Raw genomic sequence first — 21,214 nt, 5'->3', positions numbered from 1 at the left:
AAAACAGAGATATGTGTCCTACAAGCTTTATATAGAAGGGAGGGGGGGAGGGGGGCAGGGTACATCGGGAGAAAAGCTAGTCTAGGAAGAAGTTCTTGGTTGGTTTTATATCCGACTTGTAAGCTAAAGTTAAGACTAACAATATAGTCATGTACTGGGACTGCGCAATTCTTTGGCCAGCCCATAGCTTATATTCACTGTATAAAAGTGTAAGCGCAAACAAACAGAGGGGTCCTTGTGGGTTTAGACACTATGGGGAAAGTCTCCACGGACACTGATCTAGAGGCAAGTACCTCAAGAATATTTCTTAAAATTAGAATATGGAGAGAAACCTATCCTAGTAACAGGAGATTCACATACGATCTTGAGAATCAATCTGCTTTGTGAAATCTCTTCGAGTGCATACCGCCTTAAATAATTCCAGTGGGGTAAACTTCCACCTATCCCTTGGCTATAGGAGACGCTCTGGTGTAGTGTTATGTGCTACAATTTTGTATGAAAGAGTGAAAAATATAAAGCTGGTAAAACAATTACAATATTATGAACAAACATTATAATGTGACAGTTAATGCAAGATTCCCATTGGTATGCATCTCTAAACAGGGACATACCGAAATAAGAACCAGAAGGATTCCCAGTATACAGAGGTATCACAGTGCTGTAACATCACTACAAATAAATCAACATGAAATCACGGGAGTGCTTAATGTACAAAAGAAAGCTACACAAAGCCGACACCATCAAGAAAATATATAGTACAGAATCCACATCTAATGGATGGAAGACAGAGAATAAAGGGTAACTAAACTTTCAGAAATCTTCTGACATGTCATAAGTTTTAAATTGATGGGGGTCCGAGCACTGAGAACCCCACCAATCGCTAAAACGAAGTAGCAGAAGCGCTTGGGTGAGCGCTGAGCCACTTCAAATCCGATCTGCTTTTTACGGAAAGCCGAGCAGTTGGTGTACGGGCTCATAGACATTCTATTGCGTCCGTACACCGTTACCTCGGCTTTCTGCCGATCAGAAACTAAGCAGCACAGCGCTCACCCGAGCGCTCCTGCCGCTTTGTTTTAGCAACCAGTGGGGATCTCAGTGCTCGGACCCCCACCGACCAAAAATTCTGACATGTGACTATGACAAGTCAGAAGTTTTCTGAAAGTTTAGTTACCCTTGGAAATAATAATGATTTTGGTTTTTGTTCAGAATTCAACAATAGGACATGGTCCTGTTTGAGTAAGGTTATGTGCAGTAAGAGTAAGCAAGTAACCTCTATACATATATCAGCATGCACTGTAAAATACCACTGGATACTAGAACTACTGTGACAGCAAAGTGTCGAGAATAGGATAGTGTAGACAATACTTCAGGCACACTCACCAGCGTGTGTGCGCAGGTGACCTGTTAATGCATCCCGCCGACGGCAAGCGTAGTTACAGAAGGGGCACTTGAAAGGCTTCTCACCCGAGTGCAGTTTGATGTGACGCAAGAGGTTCCCCTTCTGGGTAAAGGAGGCACCACACTGGTTACAGTGAAATGGCCGCTCACCTGAAACAGCATCAAACATAAAGTCCCCGCTGAGTGCTGCAACACAACAGCAAGCTGGTTAGTATCTTATTGACATATGGAGCGAAGGCCCATCAGTCTCTGCCTACTTCTACTTCTCTAGAAGGCATGCCTACATCTCAAAGCAGGGCATAGAGTGCTGCAGAGAAGGTAGAACAATAGAGTGCTTGATACATGGCACATCATGATATTGTATCACTTGGTGAATTTATGTCTATGCTGCGTGACACCATGGAAAGTATTACCCTAAAATCAGCATTCTTATGGTATATTAGCCAGTACTCTACAGAATGCCTTTATAGGTTTATACTATATACTCAGAGCAGATCACTTGGAATTAAAACTGATCCCTCTCTCAAGACGTAGTTTCTGTAATAATCTGTTATACATTTACAAATACAGAATTTTTTAATTTTTTTTTCCAAACTCTTCCATGGTAATTTATCTATTGTCAACACAAGCATGACTTGTATACTGGATCAAGTACAGAAAAAGCTCGTAACCAACTGGCAGCTATATTGCATTCCATGTAATCAGGCTCACCCGTGTGGCTTCTTTTATGCACCATCAGAACATTAGGACCAATGCACACCATCCCACAAATGTCACATTTCAGCTTGCCATTGGGCAGACGGATGCCTCCTGGAGAATGGGGATCTTGTCCAGGGCCATCACAGTACACAAGTGGCTCGACCAGCGAGTCATCAGGCATGGCCCCATCTTCTTTCTCACTTAATCGGTCTTCATGGTTGAGAAGACGCCCAGATTCATCATCATCACTGTACATTTCTACCTTTATGGAGTTTGCTGTAAAAGAGAAAAAAAAAAAAAATGGAAATTAATTCATACAAATATTTACATATTGTATAGTACATAAACATATTTCTGTCAGGCTTGAACCACACATGCAGTTTTTGATGCAGTTTGAGGTTTAGTTTTTTATAACCAACGCAAGGAAAAGTATAAGTTCCTAGTTTATACTTTCTATTCCTTAGGAATTCACTTCTGGCTTTCTCAAACAGCACCAAAAAACGGCATGTGTGATTCCATCCTCACAGAGATTTAGTAATGGTAAGGCCCCACGGTGCGGCATTGACGGTGTGGCCAAGAATCGTACCAGCGTGCGGTTCATCGCAATTTAAAAAAATTGATTGTTATTTGCTGTGCGGTGTTGCGGGTAAAACTGCAAAATTGTGCACCCATTAACGAACAGACTCTAGTCTGCTCGTTTTTGCAGGTAAACATCAGCTCTACCCGCAACACTGCGCGGCCATTAACAATCAATATGAAACCGGTGCTAAACGGCATGCTGGTGCAGTATTCAGCCAAATTAGAAGATGTAGAAGATAACAATACATCTATAGCAGTGATTCCCAACAAAGGTCTCTTGGAAGCAAGAGCTGTCACTTTCATAGAAGGGATGGTTATGGCCGCCTGTCGTGGGTACAGGCAAAGCAGTCAACAAATCTTTGTCAAACTGTAAGATTATAGAATAATTCACTGTCCCCTACAACAAGATTCTATAAGATTTAAATGGCAGTAGATGTCCCGGAAAAGTAAAAACATTATTTACAGGTCACTCCCGGTACAAGGCTTGGGAATTACTGATCTATAGATGTAACACAATCTCCCCACACATATAACTTAACCAAGACCACATAATGAAGGACACAATAGGAGACCCTAAGAAGGGTTTAGGTATTTAAAATGCAACACAGTTCTACTTATGACACAGATGATCAAATATACAGCACGACAAGTGGATCTGTTCCGAGGACTCAGACTCCTGACTGACCCATTAGCAAAGTGATCTCCAACTTGTGGCTCTCCAACTGATGCAAAACCACAAACGGTCCAGGCACGCTGGAAGTTTTACAACAGCTGGAGAGCCAAGTGTTGGAGAGAACTGCATTAGAATGTATAGCGGAGATTGAGGGAGTTAATTGCCCCTATAGAAACAGATGTAAAGTGAAAAGATGTAACTATTAGTTTTGTTTTAAGAACCCGATAGGTCATTAGTAAAGAAAATTGCAGCTCAATCATACTACCTTATTATTGCCCAAACGCTTGAAAATACTATATTATCTCTATGGAAAAATCACATTCCTTGGGATTATCTTTATCCTTGGTCTACGGGGTAGGCCAAGTTACGCCAGTCTGAAGACTGTATGCCATTTTGGGAATGATGTAGCTGAAGCTGGAAAGGAAACACCGGTAACTTTAGTTTACCTCTGGTTTTGAAATGATTAAAGGGGGTTTTCCAGTCCCTAAAAATTGACGGCCTATCCTCAGGATAGGCCATCAATAGCTGATGGGTCGGGTTTCCGACTCCCTGGACCTCCGTCGATCATCTGTTTAGAAGGCAGAGCAGCGCTTCCTCTTCTTAATTTCTACTTGCTCACTGTAAATCGTTGACAAAGATGTAACAGCGATTCACAGGTATTGCAGCCTTCTCCCATTCACCTGTGAATCGCCAGTACATGTGTCAATGATTCACAGTGAGCAACTAGAAATTAAGGATAGGAAGCGCTCATACGAGCAATACACCCCCTTCAAAACAGCTGATCGGCGGGGGTTCCGGGAGTCGGACCCTGACCGATCAGCTATTGATGGTCTATCCTGAGTAGAGGCCATCAATTTTTAGGAACTGGAAAACCCCTTTAAGCCATCCCCCTGCAATGCAAATTGTCAACCCTTGGCTTGTTACTTATCCTTCACTTACAAAGAAGTAAACTTGAAGGGAAGAAGCCAGGCCAGGTGTTTGAATTCTGTGCTTTGCTACATAGTTCTGAACTGGGAACCTACTCAGGACCACGTGCGGGGGGGGGGGGGGGGGCTGGGGAAGATATAACACAGGATGTGCCTATATCTACACATTAATACATAGAGTCATCAAAACGGTATAAAAAGATAGAACTGCTTTACTGTAGCAGGTGACCTTGTGTCTGTATGTAGAATACAGCTGCAATGGTTTTTGTCAAAATACAGTAAAGTATCAGAGATGGAGCGCAACTAAGAGGTAACAATTAAATCTGGGGAAATTCAGGAACTCGGATTTCAATTGGGAGCAGTAGAGAGATTAAGCTAAACAAATATATTTTTTTTGTGTATTTTATAGAAGCATAATTATTTTGTACAATACCTGCAAAGTCACTAAACCAGTCCACATATACAGTATTTCTAATGTCTTAATTCCTCAAGTGATAAACCAATCTCTACATAAAGTGTTGTCAGTTGCTTTACTACAAGGCACAGATTGCTCCGCATAAAACATTCATGTAATATCTCCTCAAAGATAAATATCATTATTGCAACCAAAGCCGCAGATGCAGTTTATGGGGCTGGGGACAGATTTGGCTTGGTATCTTGTCAGCGGTTACCTGGAGAATATGCTTCCATTTCCCAGAATGCTGCAGCTTCCATGCGCCAGAGACTGGTAAGGATTTTGGCAGTTAATAGGTGAGGATCTTCTTGCTTCAACACTTGACTCATAGCTAAAAGAGTAGCCAGTTGGTGATATACTTACCACTAAGTGAGCGGCTTGGGGATGAGTGTCTGCTGTTTGGTGTGCTCACAGCGGGTCCTATCAATGCATCGGAGAAATCCTTTTCCAGAGAGGAGTCGCCAGCTGCAATGCCAAGGAAAACATTGTATTTAGACAGATAATAGGAGAAGTGTGGCCTGGCGGAGCACCGGACATCTCAAACAAACCCTGTGCCCTATTAAGTCAGTCGTAGGGCTCATGCACACTGGCACAGGTCCTGAACAGGTGTGCATGCACAGCCTCCATTGGTCTGTGTGTATGGAGATATTCTCCCCTAGAATCAAATATCCACTGCCCCCCAATCCTTCCTGGTGAGTTGGCCGCGGCATCCAGGCTGATAATGAATGGAGAGGTGGCTGCGCATGTGTGTGACTGTCTCTATCCACTTCTGTGGGAGTTATGGAAACAAGTGAGCTCATGCCGGTTTCCATTACTCCCATAGAACAGAATGGAAAGTGCTACACACAAACGCCACCTCTACATCATTCTCCGCCTGGATGTGGCACCCACCGCACCATGAAGGTTGGGGTTCAGAGGACATAGTTAGGAATAAAGCTTTATTTACATAAAACCCCTTTAACCAAACCTTATATCAAAATATTAGAATACCAGACAGGAACATTATTATAGAAGATAAGTGTATTATTCTTATTAGCATTTTGCAGCATTTTGTATTGACACACCGTAAATGTGTCATTATGAATTCTCCCATACGATGGTTATTGTTCACTAGTGATATGCAGTTCTCTCAACATTACAGTAACATGCTTAACAATCATTATAACATTTCCCCATAATAAATATGTGTATGTATAAGTGCGTGTTTTGCTTATTTTTGCAATATCTTGCATGCACACAAAAATAGTGCAAATATACAGATAAATAAAAAGGACCATTAAGGCCTCATGCACACTTCCGTTGGCCGTCATACGGCCGCTATTGACGGATCCGTGAAGCACAGAGGGCACACGGACCAAATGAATGAAATGGCCGAGACTGTTCCGTCGAAAACGGACATGAGTAGGACCTGTCCTATTTTTGTCGGAACAGCCAAACGGTTGGCCCCATAGAAATGAGTGTGTCATTGCGCATTGAACAGGACTTGAAAGGGAATTATCGATGTCCCTTCCCCACTGCAACACTACAACCATTTCATCAATCGGGCGATCTGCAGGATTTGGTAAGACTGATCCATTTCTTGCCTTGCAATGTTTGGATTTTGACATTTATTGGCATCGCCTCTTTATGAGTGGGTGACTCGCCCACTCATTTGGAAAAACTTGCATAAATGCTTTTATCATTCATTTTTGGTTTATTATATGAACTATCAATTAATAATTGTGTTTTAATACGTTCTCACCTTTTGTGATGAAATTTCTGAAACCTGGAATCGGGAATTTCAATTACATCCCTGTGACCGGTTTTCTTTTAAATACTTGTTAACCCCTTCCAGAGTTTATTCATAGGCGCTGGTGATTTCATCTAATTACTTTTAAAAGCGCATTCCAAAGAGCTAAGGAGTGTGATAAAGGAACCCTGCCCTGACCACTTACAAAACAAAACAGTTTCCATTGTAAAATAGACTTCATCTAGGGACCGATATGGACAGGGATCGGAAACAGGGACATTTTTAGTAGGAGAGATATATGGCATATATTCTCTCCAGGTTAGTTCGTATGTAAGTCGTTGGATGCTTATCATGGGACAACGTAAGGCTCTGTTCACATCTGCGGCGGAGGCTCAGTTAGGAGCCTCCGCCGCAGATTCCATAGGTTTTGCTGAACAGAATAACACAGAAAGCAGCATTATTTTGTTAGGCAAAACGACGGACACTGTGATGGAAACCCATTAAAATCAACGGGATTCGTTGGGCAACGTTGGTTTCAGCTATGTGATGGATCCAGCCATTCTGGTTTTTCGTTGTTCCTATGACGGAGATGTGAACAGAACCTTAGATGTACAGCCAAATAGAGCAATGACTTAAAAGTAAATGTATCACCTATATAAATTACTTTTCCTAATCAAAACCAGAGTGTGAAACAAAATCTTTTTTCTAATCGGTTTTTATTTCTTGATGGCAGAATTTTTTATTCTATTTTCCGTACATAATTATGGGGGCAGCCATCTTGCCTGAGCTGCTTTTAACCGTGTTTAGAAATATGCTTTACAGCAGCCACATGGACCACAGGAACCTCTGAACAGGAGGGGACCCATTGACTTCCGGAGAGTTTTCAATGGAGTTTTTTCTGCAATTTTCCTCCATCGGCTTCTCTATAGAACTTTAAAAAAAAAACAAAAAAAAAAAACTTAGAAAATGTCCCTAAATAAAAAAATGCCACTGAAAACGTATGTAAAAAAACGTCATGAAAACGCGCTTGAAAAATTCCACTTTCAAGTTCATTCAGCACAAATAACCACAGAAAGCTGTTTATTCTGTCTCCTTGCAGAAAATGGAAGACCATTGTGGAAAGAGCAGCACAGCTCACCATTTATATGCAATTAATGGTTCAATATATTTTTATTAATCATCTCTTTTCCAAAGATAAATACAGTACAGCGATAATAAAAGGGTGCACCCCCTGATGAAAAAGCAATACCAAGGCAGTACCAAAGCAACGGGTTTAACGGGTTTTCCAGCCGATGAAAATTGATGGCCATCAACAGCTGATGGGTCGGGGACCGAATCTCGGGAGCCCCGCCGATCAGCTGTTTTGAAGGGGCTGCAGCGCTCGTACGAGCGCTGCTTCCCCTTCATTTCTTCTTGCTCACTGTGAATGTTTGACACACATTTAGTGGCGACTCACAGGTATTGCAGCCTCTTCTCCCATTCACTTCAATGAATCCATCAGCTATTGATGGCCTATCCTGAGGAGAGGCCATCAATTTTTAATCGGCTGGAAAACCCCTTTAACATTACAGAAAGGAAGTGGACAGGTGCTGCAAATTCTGGATATACAAATAACATGGTGAGGAAAGGAAAAGAGGGGGGGGGGGGGAGACACGGAGTAATCACCTGGCAGCATGAGAGAGCATAAAAATTAATTATATGGGGGAGTCATTAGATTGGATAACCAATTGCCAATATATATATGTAAGCAGCATACATATTATCATCATTAACTTTAGTCTCAACGAGTTTAAGGCTTCCACCTACATCAGCCGAGAGGGAGGGGTAGGAGATTTTCACAGTCTGGGAATAACCGGAGGCATAGCCAAGATAAATAGGAGCCCTATTTTATGTTTAGACATGGAACATGGATACTTGAGCAATCTCTGGAATATCTGGATTGACGTCTGACATAATGCATTTATACAGGGAAGTTACTTCCCGCCAGAGAAACTATAGACGGGCACTCCCACCAGACATGTAATATCGTGCCATCATGATTTGAGACATCTCGAGCATAGGTGGGAGACCCAAGGATACATTTTGTGTAACTTGGCATATACCACTGGGATATAATTTTGTAATTGAGTTCATGTAATTTACAGGAGACTTAAGAGCTTCTAAGTCAGAAGAAAGGATTTACTCCACTGCTTCCCTGAAAAACTATGTCCCAGTTCCCTGGATAAAACAGGAGCAGTCTCCTCGGCCCCACCAGACAATAGTGGCTACTGAGGAGCATGTGAGCCGATAGCTCTACTACAACTCCAGCAGTGGAATATCCCTGCTTCTCAGCGCCTTGGCTGACAATATGAAACTCCTTTCACCACCAGAGTCAGTTCTCAGGGAGAAAAGGCCAGCATGACTCCACATCAGGCTGCATCCAGGGGGAAGGTGGCAACACAATGCCGTGACGATTCCCTGCCCCTGGTTGCAGCCTGATGTGGAGTCACGCTAGCCTCCTCGGAGAACGGACTCATGATGGATAGTTTAAGTAGTAAGGGTGGTGGCAGGGGAGTTGAGAAGCGGGGAGATGCTGCTGGAGTTGCAGTAGAGCTATTACTGCTGCATGGTATGTGGCCAGGTGGAGTAAGTTGGAGAAGGCTGCCACTGAACGGTTTAGTCTGGAAGGTGAAAAATCTAGGTGTGTGGAGTACGGTGGTACTGTACTTCCAGTCCCATGTCAGCAATGTGAGGGGTTTGTGTGCTGCTTTGAGAGAGACTGTGGAGATTTGTAAGTCCTATCCAAGAGTCTGGCCACCTGAGACATAGTACATTTACAGCCTTAGAAACTGCTGTAGCTGAGAATTCTAAAGAGAGAGAGACTGTCTGATAGACAGAGAAACGGTCCCTCTGTCCCTCTTTTTTTTATATCAGAATGGGCCTCGTTCTTTTACATAAAGAGAATTTCATGCACACATATTCCATTATACAGTGCATTCAGAAAGTCTTCAGTCCATTTCACATTTTGTTACGTTGTTACGTTGAGGTCTTGTGAGAAGATAAAAAAAAAAAAAGGAATCTAGTTTTTTCCTCATCATTCTGCACTCAATACCCCATAATGACTGTGAAAACAGATTTTTAGTAATTTTTGCAAATGTATTAGAAATGAAAAGCTCAAATTTCACATGGGCAAAAGTATTTAGACCCTTTGCTATGACACTTGAAATTAAGCTCTGGGGGCCTCCCATTTCTATTGATCATCTTTGAAATGTTTCTACACCTGGATTGGTGTCCACCTGGTAAATTAATTTTATTGGACATGATTTAGAAAGACACAACTCAGTCTATACAAGGTCTCACAGCTGACAATGCATATCAGAGCAAAAACCAAGCCATGAGGAGGAAATAACTTCCTGTAGAGCTAAAAGACAGGATTGTGCGGAGGCACAGATCTGAAGAAGGGTACAAAAAAAATTCTGCTGCACTGAAAGCTCCCAAGAGCACAGTGGCCTCCATAACTCTTAAATGGGAGATGGTTCCCAGAGCTGGCCGCCCTACCAAACTAATCGGGGGGAGAAGGGCCTTGGTAAGAGAGGTGATCAAGAACTCAATGGACACACTGGCTGAGCTCCAAAGATCCTGTGTGCAGATGGGAAAAACTTCCAGAAGGTCAACCATCACTGCAGATCTCCACCACTCTGGAATTTATGGCAGAGTGGCCAGAAAGAAGCCTCTCCTCCGTAAAAGACACATGGAAGTCTGCCTGGAGTTTGCAAAAAAGCACCTAAAGGACTCTCAGACTGAGAAACATGATTCTGTGGTCTGCTGAAACAAAGACTGAACTTTTTGGCCTCAATTCTAAACGTCATATCTGGAGGAAACAAAGCACTGCTAATCACCTGCCTAATACCATGTCTACAGTGAAGCATGGGGGTGGCAGCATCATGCTGTGGGGGTGTTTTTCAGCGGCTGGGACAGGGAGACTGGTCGTTTGAGGGAAAGATATATGGAGCAAAGTACTGAAATATTCTTAAAGAGACCTTTTCACCTGCCCATACACGTGCAGCGGAGTGCAGCATGTAATAGGCAGGGCTGCACAAACCCTGGGGCACTTTACATTTTTTTTCTACCCTCCTCCGTTATTTAGATATCAGTGCTGTTATATTTGGCGCCTAATATTTAAATAACCCCCTGAGCTGTCAATGGGGCGTGTTACTATGGCGGAGACACTGTCCAATCAGCTACTGACAGTGTTACAGCAAGAGCTGGAGAGAGGAGAGCGTGTGCGCGCGCACAAGCTCTCCCTTCAGCTGTCGGCAGAGAATGACAAGATTGATCTCTCGCGAGAGATCATACAGCCTTGTACTTGTCTGCCTAACTGGCCGAAATGTAAAAAAGTCTGAAAACTTTCCAAATGCCTTGTATATACTTTTTATTGGAATGGTCCCTTAGGTTTTAAGTGTTATGTAAAAGAATGTTCTCTAGGTAATTTTTTATTTTGTTTAGAAAAATGTAAAGAAAAACTCGAGAATCATCTATATTTGTGAAATAAATAAATCACAATTTTATTTTTAGACCAAATCGCCAAGCCGCTCTCTATTTTCAGGAAAGTTACCCAACTCCAACTTGTACTTTATATATACTGTAAAATGGTATTCAAAAGGTGGACATACCCTTTAACCCCTTCCCGCAAATGGGCGTACAGTTATGCCCTGAGGATGAAGTGGGCACAGGAGCTGTGCGCGCTTCATCTTCAGTGGGTGTCGGCTGTAATATACAGCTGACATCCCGCTGCAAAGGCGGCGATCACAGTTCTCTCCGATCGCCGCCGTTTAACCCCTCAAATGCCGCTGTCAATTGCGTCACCGGCATTTAAGTGATTAACACAGAGGGAGGGGGCTCCCTCTGTACCCCGTGAAAAATCGCGGGGTGCTGATGGTTGCAATGGCAACCAGGAAGCCTAGCAACGGCTTCCTGGTTGCCAGGTACGGGTGCCTATTAGGTCCTGCCCGAGGCAGGACGTAATAGGCTCAACTGTCACTTGTAAAATGACAGTTACAATACACTGCACTACACAAGTAAATACATAAAAGTAGTGCAGAGTATTGTACAGGGGATCAGAAGATCTTGTTTCCCTGATCAAGCCCTTTATAATTAGAAATAAAATGGGAAAAAAAAAAAAGGACAAAAACTAGACATAATAGGTATCGTAGGATCGTATCGGGCTGACCTATAAAAATATCATATTATTTATCCCGCACGGTGAACACCGTAAAAAAAAATACAATAAAAAACAAAATGGCAGAATTTCCTTTTTTGGTCACGTTGTTTCCAAAAAAAAAATGGAATAAAAAACATGTTACCAATACAAAAAAAATACAGTTTTTGACACAAAAAACAAGCCCTAAAACAGCTCCGTCAACAAAAACTTAAAAACTTATGGCTCTCGGGACATGGTGACACTAAAACATTTTATTTAGAAAAAAGTGTTTTTATTGTGTAAAAGTAGTAAAACATAAAAAACAACACTAAATAAATTTGGTATTGCTATAATCGTATCGAAACACAGAATAGAGTAAACATGTTGTTTATACTGCACAGAGAACGCCGTTAAAAATGTATAAAAAAAAAGTGAGAGATTCTGTTTTTTGGTCTCCTCACCTCCCAAAAATTTTTAATAAAATCTGATCAAATTATCACATGTACCCCAAATTATACTAATAAAAACTACAACCCTTCCCATGAAAATCAAGCAGTCACACAGCTCGTCAACGGAAAAATAAAAAGTTATGACTCAAAAGTTATAATGCAAAACGACGACCCAGACTAATTTTTATGTGAAGCAGTTCTTCACTTAAAACCCCACGTCATCATTTGCAGCCCCCACTGGTAGACCCTGTAAATGCAGCGGAAACTATGACATTTTGTGGTCTGTGGGGCTAGTCAAGAAGTCAAAGATTAGACAATGCTGGAGTGCGGATATTTTGTACAATACCACGGACACCCTTTGGAAGTGCGACTCCTGCACCCAAAAATCCAGCCTGTGCATAAAGGATTGGTTGAAAGTGTACTATCCATGGATAATTAATTTTATTATTCATTTACCCCATTATTACATCATCCTATTATGACCTGATACACTCCGCCCAGCTTACATATACCCTGATGTAGTCTGCACAGCTTACATATACCCTGATGTACTCCGCCCAGCTTAAATATACCCTGATGTACTCCGCCCAGTTTACATATACCCTGATGTACTCCGCACAGCTTACATATACCCTGATGTACTCCGCCCAGCTTACATATACCCTGATGTACTCCGCCCAGCTTACATATACCCTGATGTACTCCGCCCAGCTTACATATACCCTGATGTACTCCGCCCAGCTTACATATACCCTGATGTACTCCGCCCAGCTTACATATACCCTGATGTACTCTGCACAGCTTACATATACCCTGATGTACTCCGCCCAGCTTACATATACCCTGATGTACTCCGCCCAGCTTACATATACCCTGATGTACTCCGCCCAGCTTATATATACCCTGATGTACTCTGCACAGCTTACATATACCCTGATACACTCCGCCCAGCTTACATATACCCTGATGCACTCCGCCCAGCTTACATATGCCCCCACATTATAAGCTGAAACACCAGTAAAACACTAAACAAAACTACTACCAAGCAAAATCTGCGCTCCAAAAGCCAAATGGCGCTCCTTCTGGGCCTGGCAGTGTGCCCAAACAGCAGTTTATGATCACATATGGGGTATTACTGTACTCTGGAGAACCGCTTAATTTATGGGGTGTGTGTCTCCAGTGGTACAAGCTGGGCACAACACATTGGGCACTGAAATAGCATATCTGTGGAAAATGGCAATTTTAAATCTGCAACATCCACTGTGCACTAATTTCTACAAAACCTTTGGGCTCAAAATGCTCACTACACTTCTAGATGAATTCCTTGAGGGGTGTAGTTTCCCAAATGCGGTCACTTCTCAGAGGTTTTCACTGTAGTGGTACCTCAGCGCAATGCAACATGGCGCCAAAAACAAATTTTGTAAAATCTCCACTCCAAAAATGAAATTGCGCTTTTTCCCTTTAGACCTTTGCCATGTGTCCAAATAGCAGTTTACAACCACATATGGGGTACTTCCCTACTCAGGAGAAATTGTGTAACACATTTTGGGGTGCCGTTTCTCCTGTATTCCTTGTGGAAATGAAAAATTATGAGCTAAATCTACAGGTTATTGAAAAAAATAATATTTTTTCATTTTCACGGCCCAATTCTAATAAAATCTATAAAACACCTGAGGGCTCAAAATGCTCACTACACCTCCAATTTAATTCTTTGAGGGGTAAAGTCTCCAAAATGGGATCACACCTGGGGAATTTCTCCTATACTGGTACTTCAGGGGCTCTGCAAATGTGACATGGCCCCCAGAAACCAATTCAGCAAAATCTGAGCTGCAAAATCCAAATGGTGCTCTGTCCCTTCTGAGCCCTGCCGTTTGTCCAAACAGCAGTTCATTACCACATATGGGGTATTGCCGTAATCAGGACAAATTGCTTTGCAAATGTTGAGGTGCTTTTTCTCCTTTACTCCTTATAAAAATTTGAAAATTCTATGTTTTTTCAGAAAAACAAAGTACATTTTCATCTTCACAGACTAATTCCAATAAAAAGTCAGCAAAAAACCTCTGGGGTCAAAATGCTAACTATACCAATAGAAAAATTCCTTGAAGGGTATAGTTTCCAAAATGGGGTAACTTTTGGGGGGTTTCCACTGTTTAGATCCCTCCTGGGCGTGGCAAACGCGACACGGCACCGTAAACCATTCCAGTAAAATCAGTATTCCAAAATCCAAATAGCGCTCCTTCCCTTCGGAGCACTGCCGTGGGTCCAAACAGCAGTTTATTACCACATATGGGGTATTTCCGTAATCGGGAGAAATTGCTTTACAAATGTTGTGGTGCTTTTTCTCCTTTATTCCTTGCAAAAACTTGAAGATTTTCTTTTTCACAGACTAATTCGAATAAATTTAGCAAAAAAACCTGTGGGGTCATAATTCTAACTATACCCCTAGATAAATTGCCTGAGGGGTGTAGTTTCAAAAATGGGGTAACTTTTGGGGGTTTCCACTGTTTTGGCACCACAAGACCTCTTCAAACCTGAAATGGTGCCTAAAGTATATTCTAAAAAAAGGAGGCCCCAAAATCCTCTAGGTGCACCTTTGTTTCTGAGGCCGGTGCTTCAGTCCATTAGCACACTAGGGCCACATGTGGGATATTTCTAAAAACTGCAGAATCTGGGCAATAAATTTTGAGATGCATTTCTCGGGTAAAACCTTCTGTGTTACAGATAAAAAATTTATTACAAATGAGTTTTGTAAAAAATATAAAAATTTGAAAATGTCACCTCTACTTTCCTTCAATTCCTGTAAAACGCCTAAAGGGTTGAAACACTTTCTGAATGCTGTTTTGAATACTTTGAGGGGTGCAGTTTTCATAATGGGGTGTTTTATGAGGGTTTCTAATATATAGAGTCCTCAAAACCACTTCAGAACTGAGCTCGTCCCTGAAAAAAATAGCCTTTTGAAATTTTCTTAAAAATGTGAGAAATTGCTGCTAAAGTTCTAAGTCTTGTAACGTCCTAGAAAAATAAAAGGATGTTCAAAAAAACGATGCAAACATAAAGTAGACATATGGGGATGTTAATTAGTAACTATTTCGTGTGGTATTACTATCTGTCTTACAAGCAGATACATTTAAAATTAGGAAAATCATAATTTCTTCAAATTCTCTCTAAATTTGTGTTTTTCACAAATAAGCAATGAATTTATCGACCAAATTTTTTCAGGTAAAAGCATTCCGAAGTTATTACCAAAGTGACACGTCAGATTTGAAAAAATGGGTCCGGTCCTGAAGGCCAAAATGAGCTTGGTCTTGAAGGGGTTAAAAAGAGTAGTGCATGTGTACCTTGCAATATTTCAAGGGCTCTACAGGAACCAGATGGCCAATGTAAAACAAGTCTAGCTAGAACATTACATTTTGGATCCTGCGGATATCAATGGATGCACCTCTTATAGGGATCCTGGACTTTACCAAATGGCTCCAGAAACCCGAACTGAGCGTCTTAAATGCGAAAGTAACCTAGTAAAAATTGTAATAAACATTTGTTGTATTAGTGAATGAATGACATAGACGGAACATGACGGGTGTGTCCTAATGTTTCCATGTGTTTCAGTTTCTTAATTACTTCGGACAACCAATATGTAATTTTATTTCAGGGACTGTATACTTTGCATTAAAAGGCTGATCAATTCCATTCACACATCTCAGAACAGAACAGTTAGAAATGATCACTTTTTTTTTTAACTTGTTTTTATTGAAACTTGTCTCAAACGGGGTACAGAAGAAAAGAGGTGGGAGTGAAGGGGGGGCAGCAAAAAAAGGAACATTGATTCATGATTTTAGAAATGATCACTTTATGCATACCTGACATATAAGAGCGGCCATTATAGTCTTCAATTTCCATTTTCGACTGGTTTCTCTGAAACAAAACAAAACAAAAAAGGATACATTTTAGCTACAGTCTACAGACTGAATCCATATATAAACCTCTAGTTGCATGTTATCGCTTAAGGCCCCATGCACACGAACGTGCTTTTGCGGCCGCAATTCCCCCAAAAATCCCCGGGAGAATTGTGGCCCCATTCATTCCTATGGGGCCATGCACACGACCGTGGTTTCCACGGTCCGTGCATGGCCCCGGAGCCCGGACCGCACAAAGAGCTGATTGAAAATAATGGCCAACTGAAACCAGTGGCACCGGATCCGTCACCATTGATTCAATGGCGATGGAAGCGTAAACCTTTGATTTCAGTTAGTGTCAGTTTTTGTCAGTCAGGGCTCTGTTTCAACAGAAAGCTCCGTCAGAACGGGGCCCTGACGCAGATGTGAACGAAGCCTTATTTTGGGATGCAAATAAATTCTCAATAGTGATTACTAACGCTAAATCATTCCATGCAACAACAAAAAAAAACAAAAAAAAAAAAACAACTTGCAGTGACTAAATAATGCAATCACTACTGGGATATAATGTTAAAACACAGTATCACTGCCACGTGGTTTCATATTTACCAACAACATCCTGTAGCGTATCACTGATGCCAGGCACTGAATGATCGAGAGTTGGTGACAGATCAGAAGCTAAGAAATGGCTTTTCTACTTAAAGAGGCTCTGTCACCACATTATAAGTGGCCTATATTGTACATGATGTGATCGGCGCTGTAATGTAGATTACAGCAGTGTTTTTTATTTTGAAAAACGATCATTCTTGACGGTTATGACCCATATTAGCTTTATGCTAATGAGTTTCTCAATGGACAACTGGGCGGGTTTTACTTTTTGACCAAGTGGGCGTTGTACAGAGGAGTGTATGACGCTGACCAATCAGCGTCATACACTTCTCTCCATTCATTTAGACTGCATGTGTAGCCTCATACACACACTATAACGCTACTCATGTGTCCTGACAATAAATATACATTACCTCCAGCTAGGACGTGATATGTATTCAGAATACTGACCATTAACGTTACTGAAGTGTTTAGACAGTGAATAGACATTTCTTCCAGCCGGGACGCAAATGCAAAATACACAGGGCCAATTTTACCACTATTGTTTTCATTTGGTTATACCTCTAATAATCTTGCTGACTGTATCTCAAGCCAAATTAAAATTGACAGTGGGACGTTACTTTTCAAGCCAGACTGGAGAGTGGGCTGTCTGGCTGCTAAGTTTCTCCCGTCGTCACTTTTGAACTTTATGGTCAGCAATATTATTGGAGGTAACCTTTAAATTTAGTGCTAAGATTATTTTGTGGGTTTTGTAGAGTTTTTAATAATATAAACATAGGAAACTTCATAGTGGTAAAAAAAATAACTTGCTTGCCAAAACTGATCAGATCCAATAGTGTCTTGGATTAGGACGTCTCTGTAGTCTGGACTACACAAACATAATTTTGTTTTTAAAATCTCTGAATGGAGAATCCTGGTTATAAACAGGCAGTATAAAAAGTCGAGAAAAAGAGAAGAAGGATCCAGCGATGTATATATAAATGGGGAAACTCAGTTTCCACTTTATTGATCAAGAACAATAAAAGATGAACACAGGAGAAATGACAAGGTGGTTGAATTGGCGTTTCAAGCACGGTCTGTGCTCTTATTCATGGCGGACTCATGAATCAGCCATGAATAAGAGCACAGACCGTGCTCGAAACGCGTAGGCTTCCTTTCATTTGCCAATTCAACCACCTTGTCATTTCTCCTGTGTTCATCTTTTACTGTTTTTGATCAATAAAGTGGAAACCGAGTTTCCCCATTTATATATACATCGCTGGATCCTTCTTCTCTTTTTCTCGTATCGTCTGCCGTGTGCCGTCACAGAGATCCGGGCGAGACTTGGACACAGGAACGTGGAGCTGGTGGTTTCCTCCCATCCCCTTATTCCCTTCAACAAATCTCGGAGTATAAAAAGTCACCAATTGCTGCAATTTATTACATTATTTCTCCTACATCCTGTAACACAATTATTAAAAATACATTGTTGTGAGCAAGTTAGAAAAAAACCTGCACTTCAGACTGTGGTATATGGTATATTCTAAGGCCCCTCCACACGGGATGGAAATGCTGCAGAACCGCAGCCGATTACAGTACCAGAGATTGACATCAATAATCAAAAACAGACTACTTAAAGGAAATAACTTTAATGAATTATAGCAACATGAATACAATAGTGATAATTATTTTTTATTTTTTTTTATAAATTCTTTTATTTTCATTTTGTTATTTTGTATCACAAAACGTTCAAAGTATACACAACATAGTTCGAAAATGGCAATGCAAAACATTCAACAGGTCACAGGTCAGTTATCAGCATCACATGAGTGCATGGGGTGATCTGAGAGTACCATGTCGCTGATAATTTTTTTTTTTATCAACACAGATAATGGATAAAGTGATCGCAATACAATATAAACAATAACAATATAATGATCTAGCTGATCTTACGGGTCTCGTATGCTTCAGTTTATATTCCCAGAAAAGTATTCCCGTGCCTAAAAGGGGCTCTTCTGACTTCAGCGGATGGAAGAAGGGATTGTCCTGGACACACGACTACCATTGGTCCACAGGAGAGGCTCAACTAGATTTTACACAGATATTTAATGAACGCCTACAATACCTTCTTCCTCATTGGTTTGTAACTAAACAATAGCAGATAGGCGATTTAAGTTATCCAATACATTACTATTCACATTCTTCCCTATCAGTAATTAATTATTAGTACATAAAGTTATTAAAGGGTTATTCTGGTAACCACAAATCATCATCTATAAACTGGATAGGTGACAACTGTTAAATCGGTGTGGATCTGACCGCTGGGACCCCCACCGATCACCAGAATGGGATCACCGTTCATCGGTGCCCCCCCCCCTCAGCCACATGTCCGCTGCCAGGAGGAGTTGAATGGAGCGCAGGTCGGGCATGCGCTCTGCCACTCTATTCAAAGTCTATGGCACAAGGGGAAACTGTCGAGTGCTCATACACTTCCTGGGAATGCGAGAGATTCCCATTCTTTGGAGCAAAGACCATCTGCTAGGACTAAAAACATCTGGTGAAGAGAAGCCATCTCCTAGGACAAAGATGTCAAATCTGCGATATAAGCTGGCAGATATGACAAATGTTTTTAGACCCTTCAACACTGTACACAACAGTGTTTACCCAGGACGATCGCCCGATCAGTCGTTCGTACAAATGTTTGTTCCCGATCCTTGCCCAGCGATCAAAAAACAAAAACGATAAAGCACTCATTTGTCGTCAGTCTGGAGTCGCAAACATGGGATGTGCTACCGACAATAATGTAAAGTGGATAACAACAACCCATTGTTTGTGTGAACCCCTTCCCGATCATTCACACATGAAAATTGGGTTCCCACTTAGCGTAAATGCGGCAGAATTTCCGCAACGGAATTTTGTGCAGAATTTGCACAGTATTCACAGCAGCAGCAAAGTAAATGAGATTTAGAAAATCTCATGCCCACGCTGTAGTAAAAAAAACGCAGAAAGTTGTGCGGAAAGTGTTCTATGGTGCGACTTTCAATTCTGCAGCACGTCAATTTATGCTGCGGGTTCTGCGCGGAGATGCTGCGTGTTTGGCCCATAGACTTCAATGGGGAGCAGAAATTTTGCAACAGATTTGTTTTGTTGCCGTATTTACAGTTTTTACGTGGCAGAAACAAAGTAAAAACCGCTGGAAATCCGCAGGTGCCCATATACTTTGCTAACTTCAATGTTGAACACTAAATCCGCAGGTAAAACCGCAGCAATATGATATAGAAAAACGCACTATCTGGTGTGGATTTTTGTGACAGATTTACCAGTGTTTTTCATGAGATTCTGTTGCAGACAATCTGCAGTGTATCCTGTGGGTGGGAACATACCCTTATTATAAAACAGTTTATCTGCCCCTCTTATAGGACTCTAAACACGTTATATTGTTACAGAAGGGAACTTCAATGCGGCTGAAAACTGTACAGTTGTTTTCAGTCAGTGGGGACTAGATGGACTGCATGTGCTGCCAGGGTGCACGTACAACCTTATGTATACACTTTTGTGGTACATTTACATGTCAAGTATGTCATTAAGGGTATGTTCACACGGCCTATTTTCAGACGTAATTGAGGCATTTTACGCCTCGAATTACGCCTGAAAAGACGGCTCCATTACGTCTGCAAACATCTGCCCATTGCTTGCAATGGGTCTTACGGTGCTCTGTTCAGACGATGTGTAATTTTACGCGTAGCTATCAAAAGACAGAGCGTAAAATTACGTCCGCGTCAAAGAAGTGCAGGACACTTCTTGGGACGTTTTTCATTGACTCCAATGAAGAACAGCTCCAATTACGTCCGTAAAAGACGCCGCGAAAAATGTGAGTAGAAGCAAAAACGTCTGAAATTCAGGAGCTGTTTTCGCCTGAAAACAGCTCCGTAATTTCAGACGTATTTTGCGTTTGCGTGTGAACATACCCTAATATTGAGCCATGAACCCTTAACAACAATTACATTAGTCAGCGTCCTAGAGGAGCAAAAGCTCACCGAGGGAAATGCTGCTGTAGTTGTCCGATATCAGGGTGGTAATAGATCAAACTGGTTAGACCGGAGATGTCTGGCAGCCGCTCACCTGTCTTGATTCCATAGAAACTTTGCTATTGTAACGTCAATGAAAAAATACATCTGCCATCTTGCAGGTTTGTCACCACACAGCGTGAACTGCAGAATTTCTGTCTGGATTTTCAGAGCAGAAATTCTGCATTGGTTTCGCAAGAGAAACTGACATGCTGCAGATTGAGAATCCACAGCGCCGGTCAATTTCCGCAGCAAGTGGATGAGATTTGTTCTAATCTCATCCACTTTGCTGCTACTGTAATACCCGGCTGAATTTTCACATGGAAATTCTGCAGTGTGGACGTATCCTACTAGTCGGCCAAACGATCTTTTTTGATAAGATGTTATAGGAAATCATCTACTTCTGCTTTGATTTGTAGAATATAACTTATTTTTTTATATATATATATATATATATATATATATATGGTTTGTTTTCTAATTTTTTTCTCAATGTTTAAGTTTGCTTAATAAATAATATTTACCCCAAAAATAAATCCTCTAAGGGCTAGTTCACACAGACTATTTTGGCGCTATTTTT

The 21,214-nt window shown here is 41.4% G+C and overlaps 1 protein-coding gene across 9 annotated transcripts in view; it reads right to left on the bottom strand.

Moving 5' to 3' along the window:
• The window catches only part of LOC142742413 (small ribosomal subunit protein eS26), a 71,801-nt gene that overhangs the window by 32,069 nt on the left and 18,518 nt on the right, over positions 1-21,214 (bottom strand). For 4 of the 9 annotated variants that reach the window (XM_075852125.1, XM_075852126.1, XM_075852129.1 and 1 more), the window contains exons 2-5: positions 15,944-15,998; positions 5,093-5,194; positions 2,110-2,373; positions 1,381-1,584 (exon numbers count right to left, since the gene is read on the bottom strand). In XM_075852125.1, coding sequence (XP_075708240.1) covers positions 1,381-1,584; positions 2,110-2,373; positions 5,093-5,194; positions 15,944-15,998 — 625 coding nt within the window. The remainder of the gene's footprint in view (positions 1-1,380; positions 1,585-2,109; positions 2,374-5,092; positions 5,195-15,943; positions 15,999-21,214) is intronic. The other 5 variants (XM_075852127.1, XM_075852128.1, XM_075852131.1 and 2 more) reach the window with 2 other exon arrangements.

The sequence above is a fragment of the Rhinoderma darwinii genome, chromosome 2 (assembly GCF_050947455.1).
Source record: "Rhinoderma darwinii isolate aRhiDar2 chromosome 2, aRhiDar2.hap1, whole genome shotgun sequence".
In the NCBI taxonomy this organism is placed as follows: domain Eukaryota; kingdom Metazoa; phylum Chordata; class Amphibia; order Anura; family Rhinodermatidae; genus Rhinoderma; species Rhinoderma darwinii.
Note: the sequence above shows the minus strand (reverse complement) of the source record. Positions and strands in the feature narration are given on the sequence as shown.